This window comes from Nyctereutes procyonoides, unplaced genomic scaffold (assembly GCF_905146905.1).
Source record: "Nyctereutes procyonoides isolate TBG_1078 unplaced genomic scaffold, NYPRO_anot_genome, whole genome shotgun sequence".
Classification (NCBI taxonomy): domain Eukaryota; kingdom Metazoa; phylum Chordata; class Mammalia; order Carnivora; family Canidae; genus Nyctereutes; species Nyctereutes procyonoides.
Genome location: NW_026575124.1, coordinates 2951481 through 2976776, shown reverse-complemented (window position 1 = coordinate 2976776; position 25296 = coordinate 2951481). Strand labels below are relative to the sequence as shown.

Sequence of the window (25296 nt, the reverse complement as noted above, 5' to 3'; positions counted from 1 at the left end):
GCCCTGATAACCACCATTCTGCCCTCTGCTTCTATGAGTTTGACTATTTTAGATCCCTTGTATAAGTGATATCTTGGGGACGCCTGGGTGGCTCAGCGGTTGAGCGTCTGCCTTCAGCCCAGAGTGTGACCCTGGAGACCCAGGATCAAATCCCATGTGGGGCTCCCTGCATGGAGCCTGCTTCTCCCTTTGCCTGTGTCTCTGCCTCTCTCTCTCTCTCTCTCTCTCTCTCTCTCTCTGTGTGTGTCTCATGAATAAATAAATAAAATCTTTAAAAAAAAAAGTGATATCCTGTAGTACTCATCCTACTATAATTTCACTTAGCATTATGTCCTCTAGGTTCATCTGTATTCTTGCAAATGGCAGGATGTCCTCCTTTTTAAAATATTAATATTAATTAATGCATGAATAATATTCCATCATATATATATCACATTTTCTTTTTTATTTACTTAGAGGGAAAGAGAGAGAGGTGTGTGCCTGAGCAGGTGGGAAGGGGCAGAGGGAGAGGGAGAGGGAGACAGAGAATCTTAAGCAGGCACCATGCCCAGTGTGGAGTCCAATGCAGGGCTCAATCTCATGACTCTGAGATCATGACCTGGGCCAAAATTAAGAGCTGGATGCTAACAGACTGAGCCTGTAGGCACCCCTGAGAGATTTTATTTTTAAGTAATCTCTACACCCTATGTAGGGCTGGAAATAACAACCCCAAGATCAAGAGTCGTGTGCTCCACCAACTGAGCCAGCCAGGTGCCCCAAAATATCACAGTTCCTTTATTCATTTGTCTGTCAATGGACCTTTAGGTTGCTTCCGTGTCTTGCCCATCATAAGTAATGCTGCAATGAACATGAGAGTGCAGATATCTCTTTGGAGCCTGATTTTAATTCCTTTGGATATATACCCAGAAGTGAGATTGCTGGATCATATGGTAGTTCTCTTATGCATTCTAAATTTATATAAAAGGTACTGTGCTATAAATCTCATTCTCTTTTTGCCAATCAGTTCTGTATTTTTAAGATCTATCCACGTTGCTGTATGTACATCTGGTTCATTGGATGACATAATATTCTGAAATACTCATTTATAACATTTTACCTAGCTAGTTCCCCATTGATGGACACCAAGGCTGGCTCCCTCCCGGCTGCCACAAGCAGCCCTGTGTTGAACTCCCTCGCGCATGTCCCCTTGTGGACTTGTCTGAGAACTTTGCCGAGATATGGACACAGAACTGGTATCGCACACGAGGTCCAATGGGATGGGCACACTCACTTTCACTAAATAATACTAAAAAGACAATGCCAATTTACATTTGCACAAGAATTGCGCAAGAGTTTCTATTTCCCCACATCCTTGCCAACACTTGGCATTACTCACTTTTCAAATTTTGCCAATTTAATGGATGTTGATTGTTATGCCACCTAAGTGTGCATTTCTTGGATCACTAATGAATTTGAACATTCCTTTCTGTATTATTGGTCTTTTGAGCTTCTTTTTAGTGAATTGACTCTTTGCATCTTTGCCCATTTTTCACTGGGTCTTGTTGACGTGCAGGAATTTCTTGCATATTGTAGATATTAAAGCCTTAAAGTTTTAGGGATTACAAATATCTCCTTTCAGTCTACCATCTATGTTTAATTTTATTAATTTATTTATGTTAATTTTATTTATGGTTTCTAGTTGAAAAGTGAACATCATAATATCTATATTATTTATCTGTTTTGCAGTTGGTGTCTTAGGGTCTTATTTAAGTCTTGCCCCACTCTTGGGACACAGGGAGTCATACCTCTTCCATTTCCTTTATTGGCTTTACAGTTTTGCCTTTCGCATTTTGGTCCTTAATCCACTTGGAGGCCATCTTTACGTGGATGTAGAAGTAGAGACCCAACTAAATTTTCTCTCAAAACTATGATCTAGCATTCCCCACAGTATCTAAACAACCTAGCCTTTCTTCTCTAAGATCTTATGTATTTATTTATTTGAGAGAGAGAGAGAGCACACAAGCGGAGGAGGAGCAGAGGAGGAGGGAGGAGAGGGATAAGCTGACTTGGCGCTGAGCATGGAATCCCATGCAGGGCTCAGTCCCACAACCCTGAGATCACGACCCCAGCTGAAACCAAGAGTTGAACGCTTACCCAAGTGAGCCATGCAGGCACCCTCAAGGTATATTATTAAGTGAAAAAAGTAAGGTGTAGAATAGTGTATATAATATGCTACTTTGGAGGCATCTGAGTGGCTCGGTTGGTTAAGTGTCTGCCTTCAGCTCGAGTCATGACCTCAGGGTCCTGGGATTGAACCCAAGTCAAGCTCCCTGCTCAACAGGGAATCTGCTTCTCCCTCTGCCTCTGCCTCCACTTCCCCTGCTCGTGTGCTCTCTAAAATAAATAAATAAATAATAAACAAATAACTAATAAATAAATAAATAAAATCTTTTTTTTAAATGTTACTTCTGTATAAAAGGCTGGGCAGGATAGAATCCATATTAAATTTACATATATATTTATGTAAATACATAAATATAAAGAAATATGTTTTCTATATATAAACTGTGAAGGGACAGAAGCATAAGAAACTAAGACTTGGTGATTTCTTTGGAGGTCAGGGAACTTGAGCAGACAGGAGACAAGGATGGAAGAGAGATTTTGGCACTTTTGGTTCTGAATCATGTGACTGTATAAACCATTCAAAAAGTCACCTAAAATAAGAGAAAAATTGATGTAGCTCTTTAGCTACATTTCTGTTTTGCCATATAAAAGTAAGAATAAATTTGTCGAATTACTAAAAAGAAAAATCCAGCTGGAATCTTGACTAGGATAAAAACCCTTGCTCTTCACTGCTCTGCTCCTTCCCCAAGTATCAGAAGTGCAACGAAAGAGACAAGGTACCGAAGCCAGGAGACCCTGGTCAGGTGGGTACCAGGGCTGGAAACAGTTAAGAATTCAGGAGAAAAAGTCACCACGTGGTAAATGGCTGTTGTTTTCCTTTTAAACACTGGCCATTCAGAGAACCAAACTATTCCACTCCTTTATGTTTGCCTAACAGTTTTATTAAGGAATTGCATCTCTGGGGAAGAAGGAAAAAGAAGTATTGAATAGAGATCTTTGGAACACCTCCGCCAGGAGCAACGGCTGCTTGATGCCTAAGTGTTGGGTAAAACCTTGTCACCCACCTGGTGGCAGGTTATCTTAACTGCAGAAGGGTGGGGGCTGAGGAAAACTGCCTGTGTCCAGCTGAGTTTACAAATCAAACCCAAGAAGGGCAGCCCAGCAGGCTTTGCAAACTTGTTTGCTTTGTTTATTTTTCTAAAGATCAGTCCAGCTTCTTGTCCTGAAGGATCATAGATTCCAAAGGAGTAGTCAAAAATTAATGAGAACTCCCAGTAATGAGCCTATGACTAAAATTATGGAAAATCCACTAATTATAGACTATGCAGCCACCTAACCAGCACTTGGAGCCAGGCCTCTGTGGGGAGGAAAAGAGGGAAGGTCATGGATGCAACCTGTGCTGGACCGTCCTTCCTTCCTGCTGCCACTGCCCTGCTCCCTGGGCTTGGGGGCCTCACAGCACCCAGCACTTCCTGCCCCTGAGCTCTGACCCTGCACCTCCACCCCCACCAGGTCAGGCTAGGCCCTGCTCCTAAGGGCTCTGTAGGGCCAAATTCCTGGAAACTACAAAATAGGGCCCACAGTGGAGGTGGGGGCCTGTTTTCCCCTCAGTTCTGGGAAGCAGTGGGGGAGGGATGCTGGGAGAAGGAAGAAGGTAGAAAAGGCAGACAAAATGCCCATTATACCCAAGCCCGTCAATTTCCTTTTTTCATCTCTTTATCAGTGTTTGCGACTGAGCTTCTTATCAACAGGAAACGCCTGCCTAAGGGGACGAGGCAGGTCCAGGAGGACTGGACGCCAGGGACTGGGAATTCTGGGTAGTGCGCTGCTGCTGTCCAGCCTCACCGAGTGGCCTCATGATCCCCAGGACCCAGTAAGGCTCTTTGCCTTGGTATCCGGTGAATCCTTAGGTCTGTGCAGTGAGACTGCACACCAGACAGGCCCCGAGGCCAAAAGGTCTGCAGGACGGTGTGTGTGTGGGGTGGGGGTGGGGGGCTCCATCCCTACCCTCTGTGACCGAGGGCAAGTCACCAAACAGCTCAAGCTATGAAATGAGGTTTGCCCTTGGCCCTAAAACCCACCAAACCCCCTCCTTTCTAGCCGAGCAGAGGCCAAGTGACCTGCCAAGGTCACAGGCAACTTAGTGACAGTCACCCCAATTGGCCCTTCTAGTGTGTTTGCCTCGAGCCTTCAGAGGATGGCACTTGTGCTGGGCATCCAGGGCTGGGACCATTAGTGCTTGGCAGAGACTTCCAGACCAAGGGGAGGAGCGGCCCTCTAGCACTGATTGACCTCCTACTACGTGCCAGGTGCTTTAAAAACACTGATCACCAGACCAGGACGGGGCTCCCACATGGGGCTCCCAGGAGAGGGACGGACTGAGGGTCAGATTTCACAGGAGGCAAAGATCACATCTTAGTGCTGAAAATAAACGCCCAAGAGGGATATCTGGGCCAAGCTGGCCTCTATGGGTGGCTCAGAGGAACAGGTTTATCTAGACGTCTTTCTTCAAACTGCCAGAAGCCTGAATCCAGAGTATGGGAACTGGCTGTCCTCCTGGTTAGGAGGCAGGAAGGTTTACGTAGAACAGAGCATGGGCTACCTCGCTCCCCGCTCCTCTGCCCTCCACCTACCAGCTGCTCTCCGGCCGCCACGCTCTGCTTTTGGTGGTGGCCGGGATCAAGGAAATTCCAGTGCGCCTCTTGCCCTGTCCTCGTGTCTCCCTGGACAACCCCACGCTTCCCCCTCACCTCATCACTTGCTCCTGCAGTTGGGATCTAGGTCAGTAAGAGTGGGTGGGTGAGAAAGAACAGAGAAGAGACTCATCCAGACGTGACACCCCGCAGGGCAGCAGTGATAACACTTTAACCTGGAATCTGCCCGAAAATAGACTGTGTGTCTATGACATTATGCAAATTATATGCAAAGTCAAGAAGCCCTCTGTCTCTATTTCTAGCAAACTGAATGTGGCCCTGGTGGAAGCAGCTCCTTCCAAGAGTCGCCCACCTAGAGTGACGCCGGCGCAGATAGCATCAGTCGCCGCCCTGGGAGACTGGACCCAGGACGTGCACCCCTCCGCTCTACCCCCAGGGCTGGGCCTTTGACACAGGGGGACTGTGTGCCTTGGTCCGTTAGTCTTGATGCAAGGGAGGATTCGGGGGAAGCAGAGCACCTTCCTTGAAGGATGATGTGGGGTGGGACTGAGGGAGACTGATGACCCGGACGGAGGAAGGGAACTGACCTTGAGGGCCTGACTACCTTGAGGCCTGGGCAGGAGAAGGGGTGGTCCTCAGCTTGGACGCTCACGCTCTAGACCACCTTCACCTGCACCCCCCGCCCACGTGGGCATGTTACAGACATTCGTCATCCCTTAGGGAGGTTTCTTTCTTTTTTTTTTTGTATTATTTTAATAATAAATTTGTTTTTTATTGGTGTTCAATTTGCCAACATACAGAATAACACCCAGTGCTCATCCCGTCAAGTGCCCCCCTCAGTGCCCGTCACCCAGTCACCCCCACCCCCCGCCCTCCTCCCCTTCCCCCACCCCTAGTTCGTTTCCCAGAGTTAGGAGTCTTTATGTTCTGTCTCCCTTTCTGATATTTCCTACCCATTTCTTCTCCCTTCCCTTCTATTCCCTTTCACTATTATTTATATAGGGAGGTTTCTTATTACACATATGATCCTCTCTCTCTTTGTACAGGTAAGGAAATTAGGAGTCTGGGGTCCCCCAGGAAAGTTGGGCAAAACCTGCAAAGCAGTCAGTGGGTTTTCTTCCTCCACAGGCAGACGGGTTCTCTAGGCCCTACGTGGGGGACCGCGGCTAGGACACGGTGATCTCCCAAGGACTCTTCTAACCCTGGAGGGCAATGGGCCAATTCTCCTTTCTCTGACCCTGGGCCATGCGCAAGCACAGAGAGGACATCAGGGCGGGAATGTACGGACCCGGTCTGCAAGCACACAGGGAGGGGAAAGGCTGCCTTTGTAGGATGCCAGGAACGCTCTCATTTCCCCAAAGCTGGTCTACGAGGTCCTCTGGGAAGAAGGTCACCGCCTGGTTGGGGCAGCGGTGTAGGGGTTCGGGAGCGGGGGCGGTGCGGTCCATGGACACAGGCACCGGGAGGCCTTAGCAGGCTCCAGGCATGAGGTCCGTCTGCGGGGAGCAGGGTGGGCCTTCGGTGGTAGGAAGAATTAGGGTACCCCTTCTGCGGTTCCCTAGGAGGGCCTCTAATACAAAGACGCAGGTTTTTCTAGGCTGGGAAGTCGGATGGATGAGTCCCCTCTTTCAGTACCTTTCTCCCCCAGGTTCTTCCTTGCCCCCAGGGGCAGGAGCGGGGCTGGGATAGGGGGTGGGACAGGTGGGGGTGGGACAGGTGGGGGGGTCATCCTTGCAAGCCCAGGATGCCAAGATGTGACCCCAAGGCCTGCGCGCCCCTTCCCATTCTAGGGGGGCGAGCGCTGACTCCAGGCAAGGTGGGGGGCCCCCCTGGGGGAGGGAACCGAGAACAGAGACTTGAGGCGGCCGGGTCCACGCGGCCTCCGCGCAAAGCCGCGGAAAGCTCCTCGCTCGGCGGCTCTCCGGGGACGGTTCCTGCCAACCCGCCGCCGCCGCCGCCGATGCTCCCGCCCGGGAAGGCCCGCGGGTCCCCGCGCAGGGGCGGGGCGGGCGGGGCGGGCGCGGGGCCGCCGGCAGCCAGCAGAGGGCGCTGCCCCCAGGCTGCTCCCCGCCCGGACCGACCGCGGCCTGCGCGCCCCGGGGTCGGGGCTGCGCCAACGTGACCGGCCCGGGAGGGAGGCCCGAGGCCGGCCCCGCTCCGCGTCCCCCTGCGCCGAGCCGCTGCAGAGGCGCCAGCCCCACAAGACTCCGCAGGAGCTCGAGATGCAACCGTGCTTTATTGAGGACCTACTAGGTGCTAAGCACGAGCTAAGCGCGCCCACGGCCAGTACCTCCAGGTAAGAGGCTGCATTTGGGCCCGGGGACACCTGCCTGCGCCCACACAGGAGCTCCCGGGGCTTCCTCCCCTCCCGAGCCACCAGAGCCACCAGCCAGGCTCACCCAGCGCTGCGGCCCCTGACCTCAGACCTTCTCCCCTCGGGGATTTTCCAGCCTCCACGGCCTTCAGATTCTGGCTGTGGAGTCCTCCCAGGAGAGCTTTGCCAGAGAAAATCTGGCACGAGGGTGGGGGGCGGGTGGAGGTGGGGAGAGGGGGTTTCTGGCTCCTGGGCTGGGTGGGTTCCAGGGTCGGGAAGATGCGAAAGCGCCCCCCAGCCCCCAGCTCATCTGAGGACCCACCAGGCCCCTCTCACTTTTTTGTTTTCACCCAGTTTCACTTCCTGGTTCTCCTGGGCGCCTTGCACAACCAGGGGAGATTGGCCTGGGAAAGTGCCCCCGGGGCGGAAGCGGGGCAAGCAAGCCGCGGGCGGAGGCTGTGCTGGGTCATTTACGCAGGAGGGGAGGAGGCTGTGTTTGTCACCTCCGGGGGAGAACTGAGGGTCCTCCTCCAACCCTGCCCCAAGGGCTGCCATGCCAGGTCTTCCAGAGCTTGGGACTGACTGTCCCTGTCCCTGGCCTGAGCCCCCCCCTCCCCCCTCCCCATCCCCCGACCCTCAGGCTCGACCTCCAATCCACCCACCTCCAGTCCATCCACCCGCCCAGGGTTTGGGGTAACGTCTTCATTGCATGGACATACACCCTTGACATTGCCAAATGCTGAACTTCCCGTGTGTTTCTGCACCGCCACCAGGTTCTTCCTAGACACACACTGTCTGGGGCCTGGCCAAGGCTGTGGGCCTGGGCCTGGGCCTGGGCCAGGGGCCAGTGGAGAGCAGGAACCTGGGTGCTGGAGGCTTGCTGGCTGGAGCCAAATTTCTTCTGAGCCTTGGAGGCCCTGTGGGAAGGGAGGCCCTTAGCTCTACTCGGTCCTGGATGGAGAACGCTAAGCCACGGAGTGGGGTGAGTGGCTGGTTGGCCTGCCAAAAGGCCCAGGGCTGTCTGAATCCAAGGATGGCTGCTGGTTTGAACTAAGGCAGGAACTGGAGCTTGTAGAATCTGTCTACGAGGCCTTTCAGGCACTCCTGGCCTCAGATAAAGTTACTTTCAAATCCCCACCTTGGGGCAAATTGCCAGGGGCTGGGGCAAAAGGAGCCCAAGGGCCAGATGAACGGATCTCTGACCTGGGCTGAAATTTCAAAGACAATTAGAGCTGAAAAAAACCTCAAAGGGCATCAGGACTGGATCTCAATATGTAGATGAGGAAACAAAGGTCCTTGAGAGTGAAGGCCTCTTTCTTGTCACCTAGGGCAATTGCCCAGGACCAGGACGTGGGTCTCCTGACTCCCAGCGGAGCCATTCCCCAGGTCTGCTCGACTTCAACATCTCTCTGGTTCTGAAAGTCCTGGGCCTCGTCCATCTGACCTACTACCTGACCCACTGCCCTCTGACCCTGCCACACCTGCAGCAGGACTCCTTGGGCTTAATGCTGTAATAAGTGAGCTAGCACAGGGGTGGGGAAAGGGCCCAGGATCAGGCCCCAGCTCTCCCAGGCAGCTGGCACTCAGCTCACCCAGAAGACAGAGGCCCTAGGCCTCATGGAGCTGAGATAGAAATCCACAGAGAGAAAATGATGGGCCCTGGGTGTAGGGCTTATGCCAGAGGCAGGCTGTCCACCGAAGGCTAGACAGGGCCCTGGTCACCCTGGCAGCTCCGGTGGGGCCGTGAGGTTGACCGAGGGCAGGGGGTAAAGTGCAGGCCCGGGCTCTGGGCCCAGGACTGGGATTCCCTGGCCCGGCCACCCTGGCTCCAGGGCCTCTTTTGCATTCTGTCCTGGGGGTGGTAGGGGCTGCGCCCAGGGCATGAGGGTGGGGAGGGAGCCAGGCGTCAGGGAGCCTGCTGCTTTGAGCAGGCCAGACGGCGCGGGATCGGGTTTCAGCCCAGCTGTATTTTTGGCTGGGTGAGCCGGCGGGGCAGGCAGGGCCGCCCAAAGAGGGGCACCCTCCTCCCCAGCACACATACTCACACTACCTCTACCCAGATAGGCCGCGTCTGCCGCCCACCCCACGCGCGCTCTGCAGGCAGAGGGGAGTCCGGCTTCAGGCCTGGGGCTAGTGAATCACTTTGGGCTTCTCGAGACCGTTGCTCAGTTTCTGAAGTGTCTTCTTGATCCGCAGCGCAGTGAGGCGGGCGGAGGGGTTGGGGTACCAGCACTCCCGCATCATCTGAGCCAGGCCGGAGAGGACCTGCAGAGGAGAGGAAGCGGAGACTCGGGTCAGGGAAGCTGAGCAGGCGGTGACACGGAGGGTGCCCCGGGACAGAGAGACAGAAGCAGGACAGAAAGGACGGGAAGAGGAAGATGGGAGTGTTGAGGATGGAGAGAGGAAAGCCTGCGAGGTGGGGGGGGGAATGGAGGCAAGGATGAGAGGAGAGACCCAAAGATGGAAGATGAAGGCAGTGGGGACGGGGGAAGGCAGCAGGCAGGGCAGGAGGAGAGCTGGAACTCAGCTTTTCGGGCGCACCCAGGCCCCCTTTGGTGAGGAGTGTCTGTGGAACACCTTACACCCACCCCACCCACCTCCCCCAAGATCCGAGGATTGGGAGATGTGCAAGCCCGGGGGCTCCCCTCTGCTGTCAGACTGGACCCAGCGTGGAGGGCAAGGACTCCCCAGCGCCTCCCCCAGCCCAGCCTGGGCCCCCTGGAGGAGTGTCCAGGATGAAGCCATCCCAGGAAGCTCAGTGGCCCCAGAGTGAGCCAGCTTCTCCTCCATCCCAAAACTCAAGCTGGCCTGAGTGTACCTGTGTGTGCCTAGCAGCGCATATATGGGGCCGTTTGTGGATAAGCATGTACAGAAACACGCGTGTGTCTATGCACATGTACATACATACATGTACATTCCTTCCTTCCGGAAACACTGGTTGAGCACTCATTTGTGTGCCAGCCCGGGGACAGATAACAGGGATATAAGGCGGCAAGGGGGGACACGTTCTTCGTCTTCAGAGGGCCGAGAGTCTGGCATGGATGCGCATGCCTGTGTATCTGTGAGGACGTGTTCGTGCAGAAGCGGGTGCCCGCCTTTATGCGTCCACGTCCACGTGTGTATGTGTCTGATATGCATGTGGAGCGTTTTGAGGAAAAAACGAAAACAGCTGCAAGTTCAGAGCAAGAAATGAGGCAGAGAGGCTGACTATTCGCCGCGAGATAGAAGGTTCTGAAATATCTCCGAGTAACCCAAATCTCGGGGGGTCCGCAGGCCAGGGATGTGGGAGGGAGGACCCAGGGAGGTACCCTGGCATCTCTCCTCCGGAATCCATGCAGGTGAAGCAGAGACCTCAGGCACGTGTTCCCGGGGCCAGAACTCCCAGCTGTGAGCCCCTTCCCCATGGCATCCCCAGCCCCCCCGCGGAGGCCTCACCGGGTCTGCGGCCAGCCGGTTGGGGATGGTGGGAGTCTGCTGATCAACACACACCACCTTCTTCATGTCCTCGAAGCTGGGATCATTGGGCACCACGTCATAGAAGGGTGGCCTGTAGTCCTCCACGATGCCTGAGGATGGCGGGGGCACGGACAGTCACTTGGCACCCCAAGAAGACCCATTCCATCCCGGGGAGAGCCTTGCCCCACCTTCTGCACGTTGTCTTACCCGTGTCACCCCCGAGAGGGCCACGATAACATCATCAATATATTTTCAAAGAATAAGGATTACGGCTGTTGATTTTGCACTCACCAGGTGCCAGGCATTGTGCTATGAACACTTTCATGCTTTATCTCGTTCGTCTTTGCGACAACCCCACGGGTATTACCGTAACCTCTATTTTACAGATGAAGAAACTGATGCTCAAGGAAGTGGAGCCCAAGGTTACACAGCCAGGAAGGGCAGAGTCAAGGCCTGAACTCCTCTCGTCGATTCCTAGGCCGGACCCTGTTCCGGTCTCTCCACGCTGCCTCCCACCCCGGGCCTGGGCACCGCTCCCAGGCCCCAACTATCACAGATGCCCGATAAAAACATGGACTGGGCACGTACGCTGTGCCAGGCACTGTCCCGACTGCACTGCATTAAATCCTCACAGCAACCCCGTAAGTCGCACTACCAGCTCCACTCTATGGACAATGCAGCTAAGGCCAGAGGGGTGAGGAAACTCGTCTAAAAGCACACAGGTAGCGCGTGACTGAGCTGAGATTTAAGCCCAGATGGTCTGCACATTCTTGACCTGGGAGCAGTGCCGAAGGGAGGGGAGCTGGCCTGCTGCTGGGGGGACAAGGTGGCGCGAGGAGAAAGGACTTTTACCCAGGTCCACGTAACAGCCACCCCGTCCCAGAGACGGCACAGGCCTCGCTGCGTCCCCTCGCCATCCCTTAGCGGAGCCTTCTCAAAATGCTGCCTGGGGAGCCGCCCACAGCTCAGGCAGGAGAGGCCAGGCCCAGAGAAGGTGCCCCGGGCACCCTCCTGCTCCCGGCCTGAGGCTGGGGGCCGTGGCCACGCAGCCGCAACCTCAGTAGAGCCTCCGCCAGCTGTTCTCCCCGTGGCGGGCTTCCAGGCCGGCCCCTGTGCCGCTCCGGCCCTAATCAGCGCTGCACAGAGGCCTGAGCGTGTCTAATGGGCCTTTAATCAGCGCCGGGGCTGACACCAGATTACAGTGTTTATAATGCGCCACGGATCTGTGTGGGGTTTTCAGAGCTTCCCTCCGCCCCAGGAGCCTGCAGTCGGCCTTCCCCCTTCCCGTAGGCCCTGGCCGGCGCAGCCTTCCCTTCCTGCCCGCACCGGCCCAAGGGGCCTCCACTCCCTCCAGGTGTCCCTTCCGCAGCCCCAGTCTTCAGAGCCTACGCAGGGAGTTCACATCTGAAGGGCCAGGAATCTGAGCCCCTAGAGAGTCTCCCACAGGGACTGGTGACCCCCCGGCCTCCACCTGTTGATGCTGAGGGTAAATGAGGCCTGGCATGGGGCTGGCTCCCAGCAGATGCTCAGGAAATGAGAACGTCCCTGTCCCCAAGGAACAGAGCGCTCCAGTCATATCTTGAGGTCGTTCCCGACCTGTCGGGGCCTCCAGCAAGCCCTCCCCAGGGACAGCCTGACGAGTCTCTCCACCTGGTCCAGAATACCACCCGTCATCCATACACGCACACACCCCCCCAAACCCGGGCCCGGAGGGCACGGGCCACAGGGCTGCCCCCGTACTGGCCAGCAGGACTGAGGTCCCCCCACCTGCTCCCGGCCCCTCCAACGGCAGCCAAAGTCCCAAGGAGGCAGCGATAAGCAGGCAGCGCGGACACTCTCAGCGCCCGCATTTCTGTAGCAAAGCACCCGTGGCCTCCGCGTCACACCGCCTGGTTTCGGACCCCGGTGCTGCCCCGAGCCAGCTGCAATTCTCTACCTCGGGACCCTCACCTGGGAAGGGGCTGGTCTCACATTATTACGATAAACTGCCACTGATATTTACTGGGCCCCAGAGTAGCTCCAGATCCCGCCCGAGGATCATCTCGACAACTAGAACCATCTTCATTCTCGTTTTCAAGTGAAATTGAGGCCCAGGGAGGTTAAGTAACCTGCCTGTGGTCGGGGGGCAAAACCGGGAGCGGAATCCAGGCAGTCTGATTCCCACCGCACGCTCTTGACCACAGGCCGATGCCAGCTTTGCCAGCACGGGATGTCGAACTAAGATACTACACGGACACAGCATGACATCTGGCACACGTTTAGGCTCAAGAAAGCTTAGTTGCTCCTGATATTTCTGTTATTACTACTTATCCAAGATTTCACAGCCAGCCTCCCTCCCGTCACAGCCAGGCTCACGGATTCAGAGTCACACCTCAAGGGTCATTCAGTTGAGCCCTCAGGCCACGGGCGCCAGCCGTGGCAGGAAGGCCCCTGTCTCCTGCCCGTCTGCCTGTCCACACGTCCGCCCCGTTCCTCCCTCCCCACCCCGTGCAGGGCAGGCCCTCACCGTTGACAATGGTCCGACGGGCAATCTCCCACAGCACCAGACCAAAGGCCCAGATGTCCGTCCACTTGTAGGACTCGAAGCAGTCGGTGCGGATCTGCTCTTCCAGCACCTCGGGGGCCATGTACCGCTTGGTGCCCACTCGCGGGTTGTTGCCGATGTCCAGGTAATCGCTACCCTGGGAGTGCATCACAGCCAGGCCTGTGGGCACCGGGCCTGTCACTCCTGCCGCTCGCCCGAGCCCACAGACAGGGTGGCCCTGGAGGCTGGGGTGCAGGAGGCAAGGTGGGGATGGAGAGAGGTGGTGGAGCAGAGAGCAGCAGGCAGAGGGACACCTGTCCTGGGGCGGGCGGGGGACCGCAGCCCCCTAAAACACCTGTCCCGGCGACGGCGACGCTCTGCTCGCCTAAGCGCTCCCCCAAGCGCCCGAGGACCCAGAGACACGGGAGTAGGCAAGGCCGGCGTTGTCATGCCTGTTTTCCGGGCGGACCCCCGAGGCCTGCTGAGGGCGCAGCGCAGCCAGCGAAGCGGGGGTGAAACCCCGGGCTCCCGGCGCCCCGCCCCGGCTCCCAACTCCCGGAGCCAGGGTGCTGTGCCGGAGGAGTCGGGCCTGCAGAGCCGCAAGGCAACCTGTGAGGCCAACGGGCGGGCGAGGGCACAAGCCAGCACAAGCCAGCGAGGAGGGGCGCGTTCAAAGCCCGCCCGGCCGCCGCCCCGCGCACCCCGCACTCACCCAGGTCGGCGATGCAGCACTGCAGGTTGCTCTTGACCAGCACGTTGCGGCTTTTGAGGTCCCGGTGGGCGATGGCCGGCTTGCCCTGGGTGCCGAAGATCTCCACGTGCAGGTGGGCCAGGCCGCAGGCGGCGGACACAGCCAGCTTCAGGGCCAGCTGGGGCTCCAGCGTCTGCCTCTGCAGGAAGTCGTAGAGCGAGCCGTGCTCGTGGTAGTGCGTGATGAGCCACAGCTGCGTGCTCGAGTTGCGGGACGTCATGTCCGAGGCGATGAAGCCTGCGGGCAGAGGGTCGGGCGGCTCGGCCGAGGGGCGAGGGGCCAGGGAGGCTGGGCTGATGGGGGTCAGGGTCGGGGCTGGGGACAGAGGGTAGAGGGTCAGGGCAAAGCCGGGGCGGCGGTGGACGCTGGTTCGGCTTAGGCCAAAGAGGAAGTTGGAGTCGAGGCCGGAGCTGGGGGGCCCCGGGGAGCCCTGAGGACCCCAGCCCCGAGTGCTCCCCACGTGCCTAGGATGTTGTCGTGTCTGAGCAGCACCGTATTGTAGATCTCGGTCTCCCGGAACCAGGACTGTTCGTCCCTCGAAGAGAAGATCTTGACGGCCACGCTCTCGCCGTGCCACAGGCCGCGCCACACCTCGCCGTAGCGGCCCTTGCCTGATCCGGTGGCGGGAGGGTGGGAAGGGTCACACGCTGGGCACACGCAGCCCCTGGGCAGGGCATCCCCAGAGGAGCCCCCCACCGCCTTGATGCTGTCCTGACCGCAGCTGCAGAACCCTCGATGAGGTTTCACCCGCTCCAGGCCTGCCCCCACTTGCCTTGCTACCCCCAGCCGCTGCAGAACCTTCTAGCCCAGACCCTCTCCAGGCCACCGCCTACCCAGCAGCGTTCCCTTTTGGGCCGGGCCTGCCCGGGACTCCGAGACCAAGAGCTCGCTCACTCCCACGAGCTCATGGGAGGCCCTGGTCTCATCCCCCCGGGGCTCCCCCACTGCTCACCTACACACTCCACCAGGGCCACCTGCCGTGCCACTGTCCTCTGCACCAGGAAGGGGAGTCCTGAGCCACTGCCCGTGGTACAGTCGCTGTCCAGGAGATCCTAGGGGGCCCGGAGAGGCCGCTGAGAGGCCCCCACCTGGCCCAGCCCATTTCTTCCTCCTAAAGCTGAGCCCCACTGCTGTGTCCCTACCTGCTCCAAACTTGCCCAGCGCCCACCCCCAGCCCCCACTCAGATCTCCGAGTGTTTGTGATTGTGCCTTTCTTGGCTGCCTGTCACTCGGCATCCCCTCTGATTCTGTGGCTCCTGCCTAGCCCCTCCCCTGCCCGTGTCCCAGGTTCCCCCAGGCCCATACCCCCAGCATGCTGTCCCCCTGCTCCGATGACTTCAGGATGAGGCTGGACTCGCCCAGCTCGCTGCGTAGGCCCCGCTGCTTCTCCTGCCTCCGCCGGACATGCCACAGGCCCAGGGCACCCAGGGCCACCAGGGCCACCACGGCCAGCACAGGGCCCAGGATCAGAGGCAGCTGGCCATCTACTTTCGGCTGCTCCGGAGGAATTTGGGTGGCTGGTGGAGGGGGGACACCGAGGCCCAGCTTCCACCAGGCTGGATCCCTCCCCCGACTCAGATCCCAGGGTCCTGCCGCGCCCCACCCCCCCCCATCCAGGCCAGAGCACAAGGTGGAAGCAGGGCAGGGAGGAAGGGTCTGAGAAGATGGGGAGGGCCTGCGGGGACCTGCACGTACCCTCCAGCACCAGGGACACGTTGTGGTTGCAGAGGGGGCTGTAGCAGCAGTAGTGGTTCACGAACTCGGTGGGGCGCCCCCGGCACAGCTCCTCGTGCAGGTTCCCGCAGCCCCGATGCTCCTGGGGGTGTCGGCCCTCCTCCCGCACCAGCACGACCGTGCACCAGGTCCCCTGGCAGGTAGGTCCCCTGCAGTGTGGGCTCTCACACGTGCAGGTCAGCAGCGGGCCCCGAGAGGGCTTCACCGGGTTGCCTGGGAGACACACTGGAAGCTCAGCGCTGTGGGCCGAAGTCCTGGGCGGGGCCCAACACCCATGTCTGACCCATTGCCCTTCCCTCTGACCTCTCAGACATACCCCTGAGGCCATGGGCCTTTAGTCCCAGCCTTGGATGATCCTTCCTTCCAGAACCTTACCCTCTGACACGATGAGAACCAGGCTTCATCCCCTCCCAGATCCGAGGACCTTCCCTCCTGGTTCTAGGCCCGGCCCTGGTCCCTGCCCCAACCCTGAGGGCTCTCCTAGGCCCTCCCTGCCAACATCCCCATTCTCTCGACCCCCCAGATACAGGTTCCCGCCCTGGAGGCCAGTAGGGCACCAGTCTGTGGGTTCAGATCAGAACATTGAGGGCTGGGGCAGCTGAGCCTGCCTCCCACTCTCCAGCCAAGCTCCTGAGTACCCACCCCCCTCCCCAGCTCCTCAAATTCAGCCCCAGCAAGAGCTGACCCCAGCCAGCCCTTCCTCCATCCAGGTCCCTGTCCCCCACCTGCTTCCCTAGTACTTACCCTGGGTCAGGCCCCAGGCCATCAGTAGCATCAGAAGGCCTCTCCTGGGCGGGTCCAAGGTCATGGTCCCTGGAGAGGAGAGGGGGGCACCGTAAGATCCGTGAAATGTGTTCCCCTTGGTGTTTTTAGCCACCGACTGTGGGTTCCTCCCACCCAGAGGAAATCACTGGGAGTTTTGGGGGGGGGGGGCAGGGAGGCCTCCTCCCTACTCCCTGTGTCTGGCTTTGGGGCGGGGCCTGCAGGGGAAGTCCTGGTTCACTTCCCCATGGAAACCATCCTGTAAGGGGTAAAGGGTGGGGGAGCCATGTTTGAGTGACAGAGAGCTTGGGGGACTCCCAGCTATTTACCCCTGCTCCTGGGTTCAGACTGGAGGACACAGAGGGCACGGGCCGGGGTGGAAGGCACATGTCTTCAGCAGTCCCCCGCACCCTGTGTCCTCCGGCTCTTGCCCACCCCCCTCCCCGCGCCCCCTCCCCCAGTGCCCCCACCCCCTAGCACTGGCTGCCTCAAACATAAACAGGCTCCTGTCTTCACTTCCTGCCATTCAGGGTCCCGCCAAGCTGGGAACAGGAATCAAGATTGTTTAGATCGGGGTCCGGATAGAACGGGCAGGAGTCACGCACAGCAGAGAGCTCAGCGTGTACTCTCAGGGCAGGCGGGGGCGCTGCAGGCTCTGGGGGAGCCACCTGGGGCTGCGACACCCCATGAGAGAATTCTAGGGGGACACCTTGGGAACCACAAAGGCCAACCCCTTATTCTAGAGAAGATGGAGATCAAGGCTTAGACAGGGCAGGAGACTCGTCTGAGGTCAGACAGGATTCGGTGGCAGCACCAGGAGTATGCCCCAGGTGTCCCGACTGCCAGGCAGCCTGGGTCTGAGCCCTCAGGTTGTAACGACCATACAAACCCTGAACAGCGCTGGCTCGTGCCAGGCATGAGGAGACCCCTCTAGGCCTCAGCAGAGTGCAAGAGGCCCCCTGCCAGCCATTCCCGGGCCCCCTTCCTTCTCCCTCCTTGCTGACCTGGGAAGGGCTGGGGGAGGGCCGGTGATGCGGGAGGGGAAGTGAAAGAGACTTAGACACTGTTTGACCTTCCATGGCTGGCTAAGGTTGAACTTTTCCAGAAGTTTGGCGGAGAGTGTTAGGGAAGTAATTCTGATCTGTGATAGTCCCCAACCCAGGTCCCAAGCCGTCTAGTGCTCCAGAAGCCACATCCTTCTACATTTCTCAAAGGTTTCGAACAAGAAGATAAGGTCTGATGCTGCAAGAAGGACTTTCTGAATGGTGGGGAGCATGCAGGTGTGTCCCTGGGCCCTGATCCCCAGGCAGGGGCAGCTCACGTGAGGGAGGGGGAGCGTCTTCTGGCCTAACCGTGAGCCTGGGAGGGCTGGCTGGCGGCCCGGTGCTGCAGCAGACCCACAGTCTAAGAATGGTACCAAATGGAGATCCACGGGGCTGCGGCTCTGAGGGCAGGATGGTTGTTGGGGGGTGGCGTTCACGGGCCTCCCTGGCTGGTGGCAGCTCTGGCCTTCCTGCCTGGGCTTCCTCTGCCCCAGAGGCCCAGGGCCGGGGGAGGAAACAGAGCCCTGGGCTGCTGCAGCTGTGTCCCCAGCCTCTGCTTGACCTCCTGCCTCTTGCCCCTCCTGGCAGGCAGGCGGTGAGGACTCCGCAGACACTCAGCAGTGGGGCGGGTGGCTGGGGAAGGAGCCCCAGGCAAGGCGGATTTGCCCCCGGGGGGTAGGCGGGAAGCCATCTGTGGAAGCCAGGAGAAAGCACGGGGCAGGAAGGAAAGGGTGGCTAACAGTAAGGATGGAAGCGGGCATCCTTTTCGGATCCTCTACCCACGCTTCCACCTCTCCGACCGTACCCCAGTGTACCCTCTTACCTACTTCATAATGCATCAGGAGCCCCTGAAGCACTTGGTTAAACACGCACATTCTTTGGTCTCACCCCTCCTTCCAAATTCTCATTTCAGTCCACCTGGGACCAGCAAGAATCATGCCTTTTAAAAAGTTCTCCAGGTAATTCTCATCGTTTGCAAGGGTCCCACCGCTTGAGAAATGTGTCCTACACGGTGCTAAGTCTGGTCCAGTGAAATGTGCAGGGGCCTGTTGGGTGAGGGGAGCAGGGTGCAGAGGGCAGAGACTCTCCCTCCCACCTGGGCACCTCTGCACCCCCCCCAACACCCCGCCTCTGTGGGCAGAGAAGGGACAGACGGGCTAAACCTGGAAGCCAGGGACGTGGAGACCCTGCAGGGGGGCCGGTGTGACGGCTTTGCTCTCAAGCTTCCCTAGACTGGGCCACCACGCGCGGGGGGGCGGGGGGGGGCGGGGGGGTGCGCAGACAGGATTTGCAGAATCCGACTCTGGTCTAATCTTGGGAAAATGGGAGGAAAATTGTGACTCTCCAGCTTTTAAACGGGCCCAGCACAAAGTCAAGTACAGGAGGCTGCTGAGTCCTGACTAGTCCAAACTCAGAGCGTCCCTGAATGATTCGCCCAGACACCCGACTCCAGCACAGAGGCCTGGGTGGCATCCCTTCACTTCTAAGCAAAACTTCCTGAAAGATCGCCACGTGTGTCCCCATCAACTTAAATTGCTGGTAATAAATCCTCACTTGAATACTTTATTCCTCCAATTCTTTGGTGCTCAGTGAGTCCCTCAAAGGAGGAAAAAGAGCAAGTGGGTTTTGTGGACAGTAACAGATTGCACACAGCTGCTGTCATCACCGGGTGCCCGATGCGGGTTTGTGTGGATGTGAAGACAGAAATCTTCTGCTCACTGTAGGCTTAGTCCTAATTGGGAGAACCAGAGTAGGGGGACGCTCGGAAGGTGGCAGTCAATCCCCTTCTCCACAGCACACCTGAGGATTGTCCAGGGCTGGAAGAGCCTCGCTTGGCGTGTCAGTAGGTCTTAGCTGAACAGCAGAGGGTTAGACTGAGCTACTCAACCCAGGCTGCCCCTTACCATACACGTAACACTTTCATGGGCATCATGGCCCTGGCCCTTCAGGGCAGTGGGATGTAGCATCAAGTCTGGGTTTTCGGGTCAGACAGAAGGTGCAGGCAGCACCATATGGCACAGGGGTCAGGATCATGGATACCTGGGTTCAAATCCTGCCTCTGCCACTTAGAGCTATGAGATTTGGGACAAGTTACTTAAACTTTCTGAGGCTTAGGCTTCCCCACATAAAAAAAAAAAAATGAGAATAACAGGACGCCCGGGTGGCTCAGTGGTTGAGCCTCTGCCTTTGGCTCAGGGCATGGTCCCGAGGCCTGGGATCATGTCCCACATCGAGCTCCCTTCCAGGAGCCTGCTTCTCCCTCTGCCTGTGGCTCTGCCTCTCTCTCTGTGTCTCTCATTAATAAATAAATCAAAATCTTTTTAAAAATTATAATAACAATAGTGCTCATTTCAGGGAGACGATATAGAAAAATTATTTAGTAGAACACTAAGTGGCACACAGTAAGCACCTAACAAGTGCTACCAAAAACCCAACAGCACCATTTACACCACCCATGGGGCTTTGGACGAGTGACTCAGGTCTAAAACTCTTTTCCATTCAATAGAAGGGGCGTAATATATCTCTCCTGCTAAATTGTGGCCAGGATTACACAAGAAAAATATAGGTAAGTTATATCTAAGAAAACATAGTTAAGTACTCAATAAGTGATAATCTATTTTTACTTCCCAATGAGATGGGAAGACATGCAAGTGGGGCAGTGAGGGATCAGAGAGGGTAGATCTTGACTCAGCCAGAAGCTACCCCTATAGAGAGGGTGGTGCTATAGTCCACTATGCCCCTGTCCTTCCAGAAGAAAAGGGGGTGGGTGGCCAGCCCGGAGATGCTCTAGACAGCACTGACCTCTAGGGCCGGCTGAAAACCTGGGGTCCCAGCCTTCAGGGAGATTGGGAAACCCTCTGGCCGCCTGGATCCCCAGGGAAGGCCACAGCATGGGCATTGTCTGACCATGCAGGGTTGGAGGTGAGGTTTATAGGGTGGCATTACAGCATCAGATTCCTTAAGCGAGAACTGCAAAGGCTGGTCTCAGAAAGGTGGGCTTCAAGGGGAGGCTCAACAGGGTTGGAAGTCCACACTCACTCCCAGGTTAGGGCAGCCGCCTGGAGGGACACGTGAACCCTTCTTTATGAAGAAGAGCAGGACTCCCTTCTGCCCATTTTACAGATGAGGCTAGAACAGAGAAGTAAGTGACTGGCCCCAGGAGCCAGCCGTCTTCTGATTCGCAGCCCAGGTTCGGCCCAGCCCTCTCCAGTCTCTCAGATGGGGTCGGGGGCTGAGGCTCGCTACGCGAGGAGGGGGGACTGACCCTACGGCGACCCCTCTGAGGGGCTCTCCGAGATCTGCCCGAGGGGTGGGGGAGGGCGTGGGCTGCGGCGGGGGGTCAGGCCGCCCGCGGACCCGCACTCACCTCTGGGCGCCTCCCCTCCCCGGCGGCGGCCACGGCAGCACCGGCGGGCGCTGGACGGCGGGCGCGGGGGTGCGCGGCGGCCCCGGGCGGCTCTGGGGCCCGGGAGGGCCTCGCTCGGCGCGGACGGCGCAGCGGCCTCCCGGGACTGGGAAAGGGGCTGGAGCAAAAACGTTCCTTATTCCAGCGTCTTCCTGCCTGGCCCGGCTCCACCACTCCCTCCTAATAAACCGTTTCCTATTGCCCAGCTAGCCGACGGGCCGCCCGCTCGCCCCTCGCTGGGGCCGCGGGCCCCGAGCCTCCCCCGCGCCTCTCCCGGACCCCGGACCCCAGGGCACCGCCACCCTCGGCTGCCCCCCGCCCCGCATCACGGCGGCGCCCCCGCCCCGAGCCTCCCACATCCGCCTCCCCGAGGGGGCGGGCCTTGGACTCGGGCCGCGGGGGTCCCGTGGGAGCCAGGCCGGGAGCCCTGGGGCCGGGAGCCGAGGCGGAGGCGCGGTCTGAGGACTGGCCGGGGAGGGGATGGACAGGGAGGCGCCCCCTCCGGCTCCCAGCCGCGGAGGGGCGACCTGGAGTCTGGGACTGGAGGGGGGGGACAGCGAGGGAAGGACCGCGGGGAGGGGGAAGGGGAGGTGACTTACCTGTCCTCCCTCCTCCTCAGCCCCTTGTCCTGGACCTCGCAGGCTCAGAGCCACCGAGGCAGAGTTTGGGGCTGGCGGGTCCGAAATGTGTTAGCCCCGCCCCCTCCACCCCTACCCCCGCCCTCGAGGACGCCCCACTCGGTCCAAATCCTGCAGCCTCCTCCCTCCTGCCCCTTCGCCCCCTCTTGTTCACTCCTCTCTTCCGCAGCCTCTCTCAGCTCAGCGCTGGGTAAACAGGCCCAGATGGGGCTGCTCCGGGTCAGTGGTGAGAACAGCAGAGCCTCTCCACCAGCCCCGCAGCTCAGGGACAAGGACGCCTCGCCCCACACGCTTGGCCAGATGCGGGGAGAGGCAGGGACTGCTCCCTTCCAGGCGGGCTCCTTACCCCCCCAAATGGAGACCCACTGGAACCTCTGTGGGGGCACCCACGGGGCAAGGCAGACAAGGCCTTGGGGAGGGGAGCACAATGGCTCTTCCTCCTGATTCCCTTGCCAGGCTCCAAAGGCCGACATCATTGTCTTGCTTGGCTTCAACCACTGTGTGCACCCTGAAGGCAGGACTTCGTTTCTGGCCTCCTGGTTATGCACAAAGACCCCGAAGGCTGGGACTCCAGACTGGTTGCATAACCTTAGACAAGTGACCCCTCTCCATGCCTCACTCTCTCATCTGCTAAATGGGCACAATCAGCAGTGCCAGCCCCATATGGCCAGTGTGGGACCGAAAGCACAGATGCTTATCTCAGCGCAGAGTGAAACGCTGGCTGGCTGTGCCCGCCACGGGGTAGACACTCCATGAACATGGGACACTAATAAATGAAAAAGCTGGGGCGGTGGTCGCCTCAGAGCCAAGTGGGAAGAGTAGGTATTGGAAGCAGAAGTGGACCGCTGAGGTGTCTTCCTCTATGAAGATGGTGTAAAATGGGCCGGGGGCCCCCCACCCTGTGCTGGGACTAGAGGTGGGGGAGACATCAGACGAAGGTTCCGCCAGCCATCAATTGCTGACTGACCTCACTTCCTCTGCTGAAACCCTCCCCAGCCCCCACCCCACAGCTGCTTCACAACTAGTGAGCCTTGTGAATTCCAGAACCAAGGCACACCCAAAATTCAGTGTCAGGACAGAGCTGTGTCCTGCAGCCAATAGGAAGTACTATGGGATTACGGTATCTGCTCTTTCAGATTATAGCGGCCACTTCGCAGTGTGGCCTCCTGTCCATCTTTCATACCCACTCTCCCCCCCGCCCGGCTCTGGCTTCTGATAAACTCCCAATTCCAGCCCATGGATCTCTGTCCTGGGGGGTGGAAGTGGGGGCTTCCCCAAGGGAAACATTCAGTGTGAGACATGCAGTGAGAACTCCAACAGTGACACGGCCAGCGCTGAGTCGCTGGCAAGAGTCAGTGGGGACGGGGGACTTCATCCGGGAGGGAGTCATGAAACAGATCAAAGCAGGACCGGGTTTGGAGCAGGGAGACAGGGTCGGATGGAGACCTCCCCCCCTCGCCGGAGCGCTGAGCCCTCTGGACACTGGCTGGGGCTCCCTAGGGCTTCTGGTGACCCCCGTGCATTCTGTAGCACACAGAGAACCTGGGGATGGCTTCGGAGGGGGGATGCGGCCTTAGAGAAAGCCCTGGAGACTCAGCCCAATGAGGAAAGGGAAAAGGAATTACAAACTGTGTCCAAGTGCACAAAATTAATTACTCAGAAGGACCAGCTGTTCCCAATATTCAGTGAGGACAGAACAAGAGGAAACAGGCTGAAAGGGCTAAGATTTGAATTTAGATACTGAGAAGGATTTCCCTATGGTGTGTGAAGCAGAGGCCTGGAGATCCTAGGAAGGGCTCGTGGGATGAGCCTCCAGGGCGTTCTGACCTGTGGAAGGAAGGCAGGTGACGTGGAGTCCGGCATGGAGGCAGGAGACTGGACAACTTGAGCTTACAGAACCAGCTGTGAGTATTGGGTTCGAGCATCGCTCTTGACACCGGAGCAGAGCCAACTTCATGGGTATCGACCCCTGCAGATGCACGGGCCCCCCGGCGTGGCTTACGGCTCTGCTGTTGCCGTCTTGAAGCTCTTAATGGTGTTTGAACAAAGGGCCCAGCCTTTTCATTTTGCTCTGGGCCCCACAAATGATGTAGCTGATTCTGCACCAGGATGAGTAGGAAGCAAAAGCAAGGGCGGGTGGGGGGTGGTAGTTAGCAGAGGGTGAGCTGGCCTTTGCTTCATTTAAATTGCAGTGTGGGAGATTTAGATCAGCCAAGCTCGGGATTTTTTCAAATGTAAGAGACACAGAAGCAGTGGAACGGGGTCCTACTACCTGAGGAGGAGAAAGAACTGCGGGTCTCCTTTAGGAGAGAAGTGGGGCAGGTACCCATGAATTCCGTTTGTCCATCTATTCCACACAGAGGACAGAGTGAATTTTGTGGGCTGGACGCAGCCTGAGTTTTGCCCCGAGGTGGAGGGAGAAGTGATCTCTCTGGGTCTCCTTCAGCTCTCAGCACCAAGCACCGTCATGTCCTGAAGACAGCGGTAAACCAGGGGTCGTGGGGCCCGGGTTTCAGGCCTGGATCACCCCTCTGGGCCTCACTTTCCTCCTCTTTATACGGAGGGGTTTAAACCGGATACTTCCAGAGGTCGTGCCCAGCCTTCTATTATCTTGTTTGGCTCTAAGATTCAGAAAATGGCCTGGTCCCATGCCCGGGGGTCACAGCTCAAGTAAGAAAGCAGTGTGGTGGGTGCTGGGGTTTGGAGAGGGTGGGGAGCCAGAGCTCACCAGATTGCCCGACTTGGAGCCACCAAGTCACCCTCCTCTTCCTCTCCAGCTCCTCCAGGATGTCCCCTGGACGGGTTCATCCGCTCCTTGCCTACCCCTGAACCCTCAGGATGACTCATCTCAGAATGGAACCTCTTAAGGAAGGGATGGCATGTCAGGGCAGCAGTCTGAGAGCAGGCGGTGCCCACACAATGCCTCAGGGGGAGTTGGCACGCGGCCTGGGCTCTGCTGAGAAGCTGCTCCGCACCACCCGCTCCGGGACAGGCCAGCGACCCCTGCACTGCCCCAGCCCCGCCACCCTGCTCAGCCTCCTGAGGCTCTGACTCCTCCACTAAACCGGCCCCACCACTGCGGGCAAGAGTGGGGCTTGGACTTGGAGTCCCTGCATGTGAGCCTTTGTCCCCACACCTGTGCCAGGCGCTGACAGTTCCTTCTCTACCACACCCAGAAAGAGTCCCCTACCAGCCGTAAGACCCGCACAGATGTCCCGGTTGTGCAAGAGAGGGAGGCTGAGCCGTAGGGTAGGAGAAAGAGTGCGAACCAGGAGGAGACCAGAGGCTCCACTGTGCCACAGGGGCCTCGGTTTCCTTACCTGTTCAAAGGTGAGTACTAGTGCCTCTTCTACTGAGAGGTACTTACCTGAGGGCTTGTTACCCAGATGAAGGTATAGCCACTGCAGAGGACTTTGAAGGATGAAGGGACCGTTCTGAAAAAAAAAAAAAAATTGAGAAATCCCAAATAAACACAGGGTGAAATAAAGAAACGAGATACTGCAGAGAAACCTAATACTGAGGGGCACCTGTGTGGCTCAGTCGGTTAGGTGTCTGCCTTGGGGTCAGGTCGTGATCCCAGGGTCCCCCGATCGAGTCCCGCATCAGGCTCCCTTTTCATCGGGGAGCCTGCTTCTCTCTCTCCCTGTACCCCTCTACCCTGCTCGTGCTCTCTCTCGGTATCTCTCTCTCAAATAAATAAATCAAATCTCTAAAAAAGAAAAAGAAACTTTATAACGAGAAGCACCTGTGTCCACCCCTTCCCTCTTGCTACAGCCAACCCTCTTCCCAAAGTCTCAGCTGTTCCTTTCTCTGACGTTTACTTTGCTGACTCTAGTCTCTCCATCTTTTTTTTTTTTTTTTAGCTTTGTTGAGGTCCAATTGACAAATAAAATTTGTAAGATATCTGAAGT

General features: G+C 57.7%; 2 protein-coding genes across 2 annotated transcripts; one reads left to right on the top strand and one right to left on the bottom strand.

Moving 5' to 3' along the window:
• The first annotated feature begins 6242 nt into the window (after window positions 1-6242).
• On the top strand, window positions 6243-8010 carry LOC129517253 (transcription initiation factor TFIID subunit 4-like). The gene is made up of 3 exons (XM_055336925.1): window positions 6243-6281; window positions 6569-7053; window positions 7845-8010. Exons 1-3 carry the CDS (start codon window positions 6243-6245, stop codon window positions 8008-8010), a joined length of 690 nt encoding a protein of 229 aa, XP_055192900.1.
• ACVRL1 (activin A receptor like type 1) lies at window positions 6975-21416 on the bottom strand. The gene is made up of 11 exons (XM_055337040.1): window positions 21347-21416; window positions 20709-20865; window positions 16281-16349; window positions 15498-15749; window positions 15108-15319; window positions 14755-14854; window positions 14267-14413; window positions 13764-14039; window positions 13034-13231; window positions 10507-10637; window positions 6975-9336 (listed from the first exon to the last, which is right to left on the bottom strand). Exons 3-11 carry the CDS (start codon window positions 16342-16344, stop codon window positions 9202-9204), a joined length of 1515 nt encoding a protein of 504 aa, XP_055193015.1. The 5' UTR covers window positions 16345-16349; window positions 20709-20865; window positions 21347-21416; the 3' UTR covers window positions 6975-9201.
• Between the last annotated feature and the right edge of the window lie 3880 nt (window positions 21417-25296).

Excerpts from the sequence above, each read along its gene's own strand:
- ACVRL1 (XM_055337040.1), bottom strand. The coding sequence starts at position 16,344 with ATGACCTTGGACCCGCCCAGGAGAGGCCTTCTGATGCTACTGATGGCC. Across the intron at positions 15,750-16,280 it reads GGCCTGGGGCCTGACCCAGG|GCAACCCGGTGAAGCCCTCT; the intron begins GTAAGTACTAGG and ends TGTGTCTCCCAG. Across the intron at positions 10,638-13,033 it reads CCGTCGGACCATTGTCAACG|GCATCGTGGAGGACTACAGG; the intron begins GTGAGGGCCTGC and ends CGCCATCCTCAG.
- LOC129517253 (XM_055336925.1), top strand. The coding sequence starts at position 6,243 with ATGAGGTCCGTCTGCGGGGAGCAGGGTGGGCCTTCGGTG. Across the intron at positions 6,282-6,568 it reads AGCAGGGTGGGCCTTCGGTG|GCAAGGTGGGGGGCCCCCCT; the intron begins GTAGGAAGAATT and ends CGCTGACTCCAG. Across the intron at positions 7,054-7,844 it reads CCCACGGCCAGTACCTCCAG|GTTCTTCCTAGACACACACT; the intron begins GTAAGAGGCTGC and ends CACCGCCACCAG.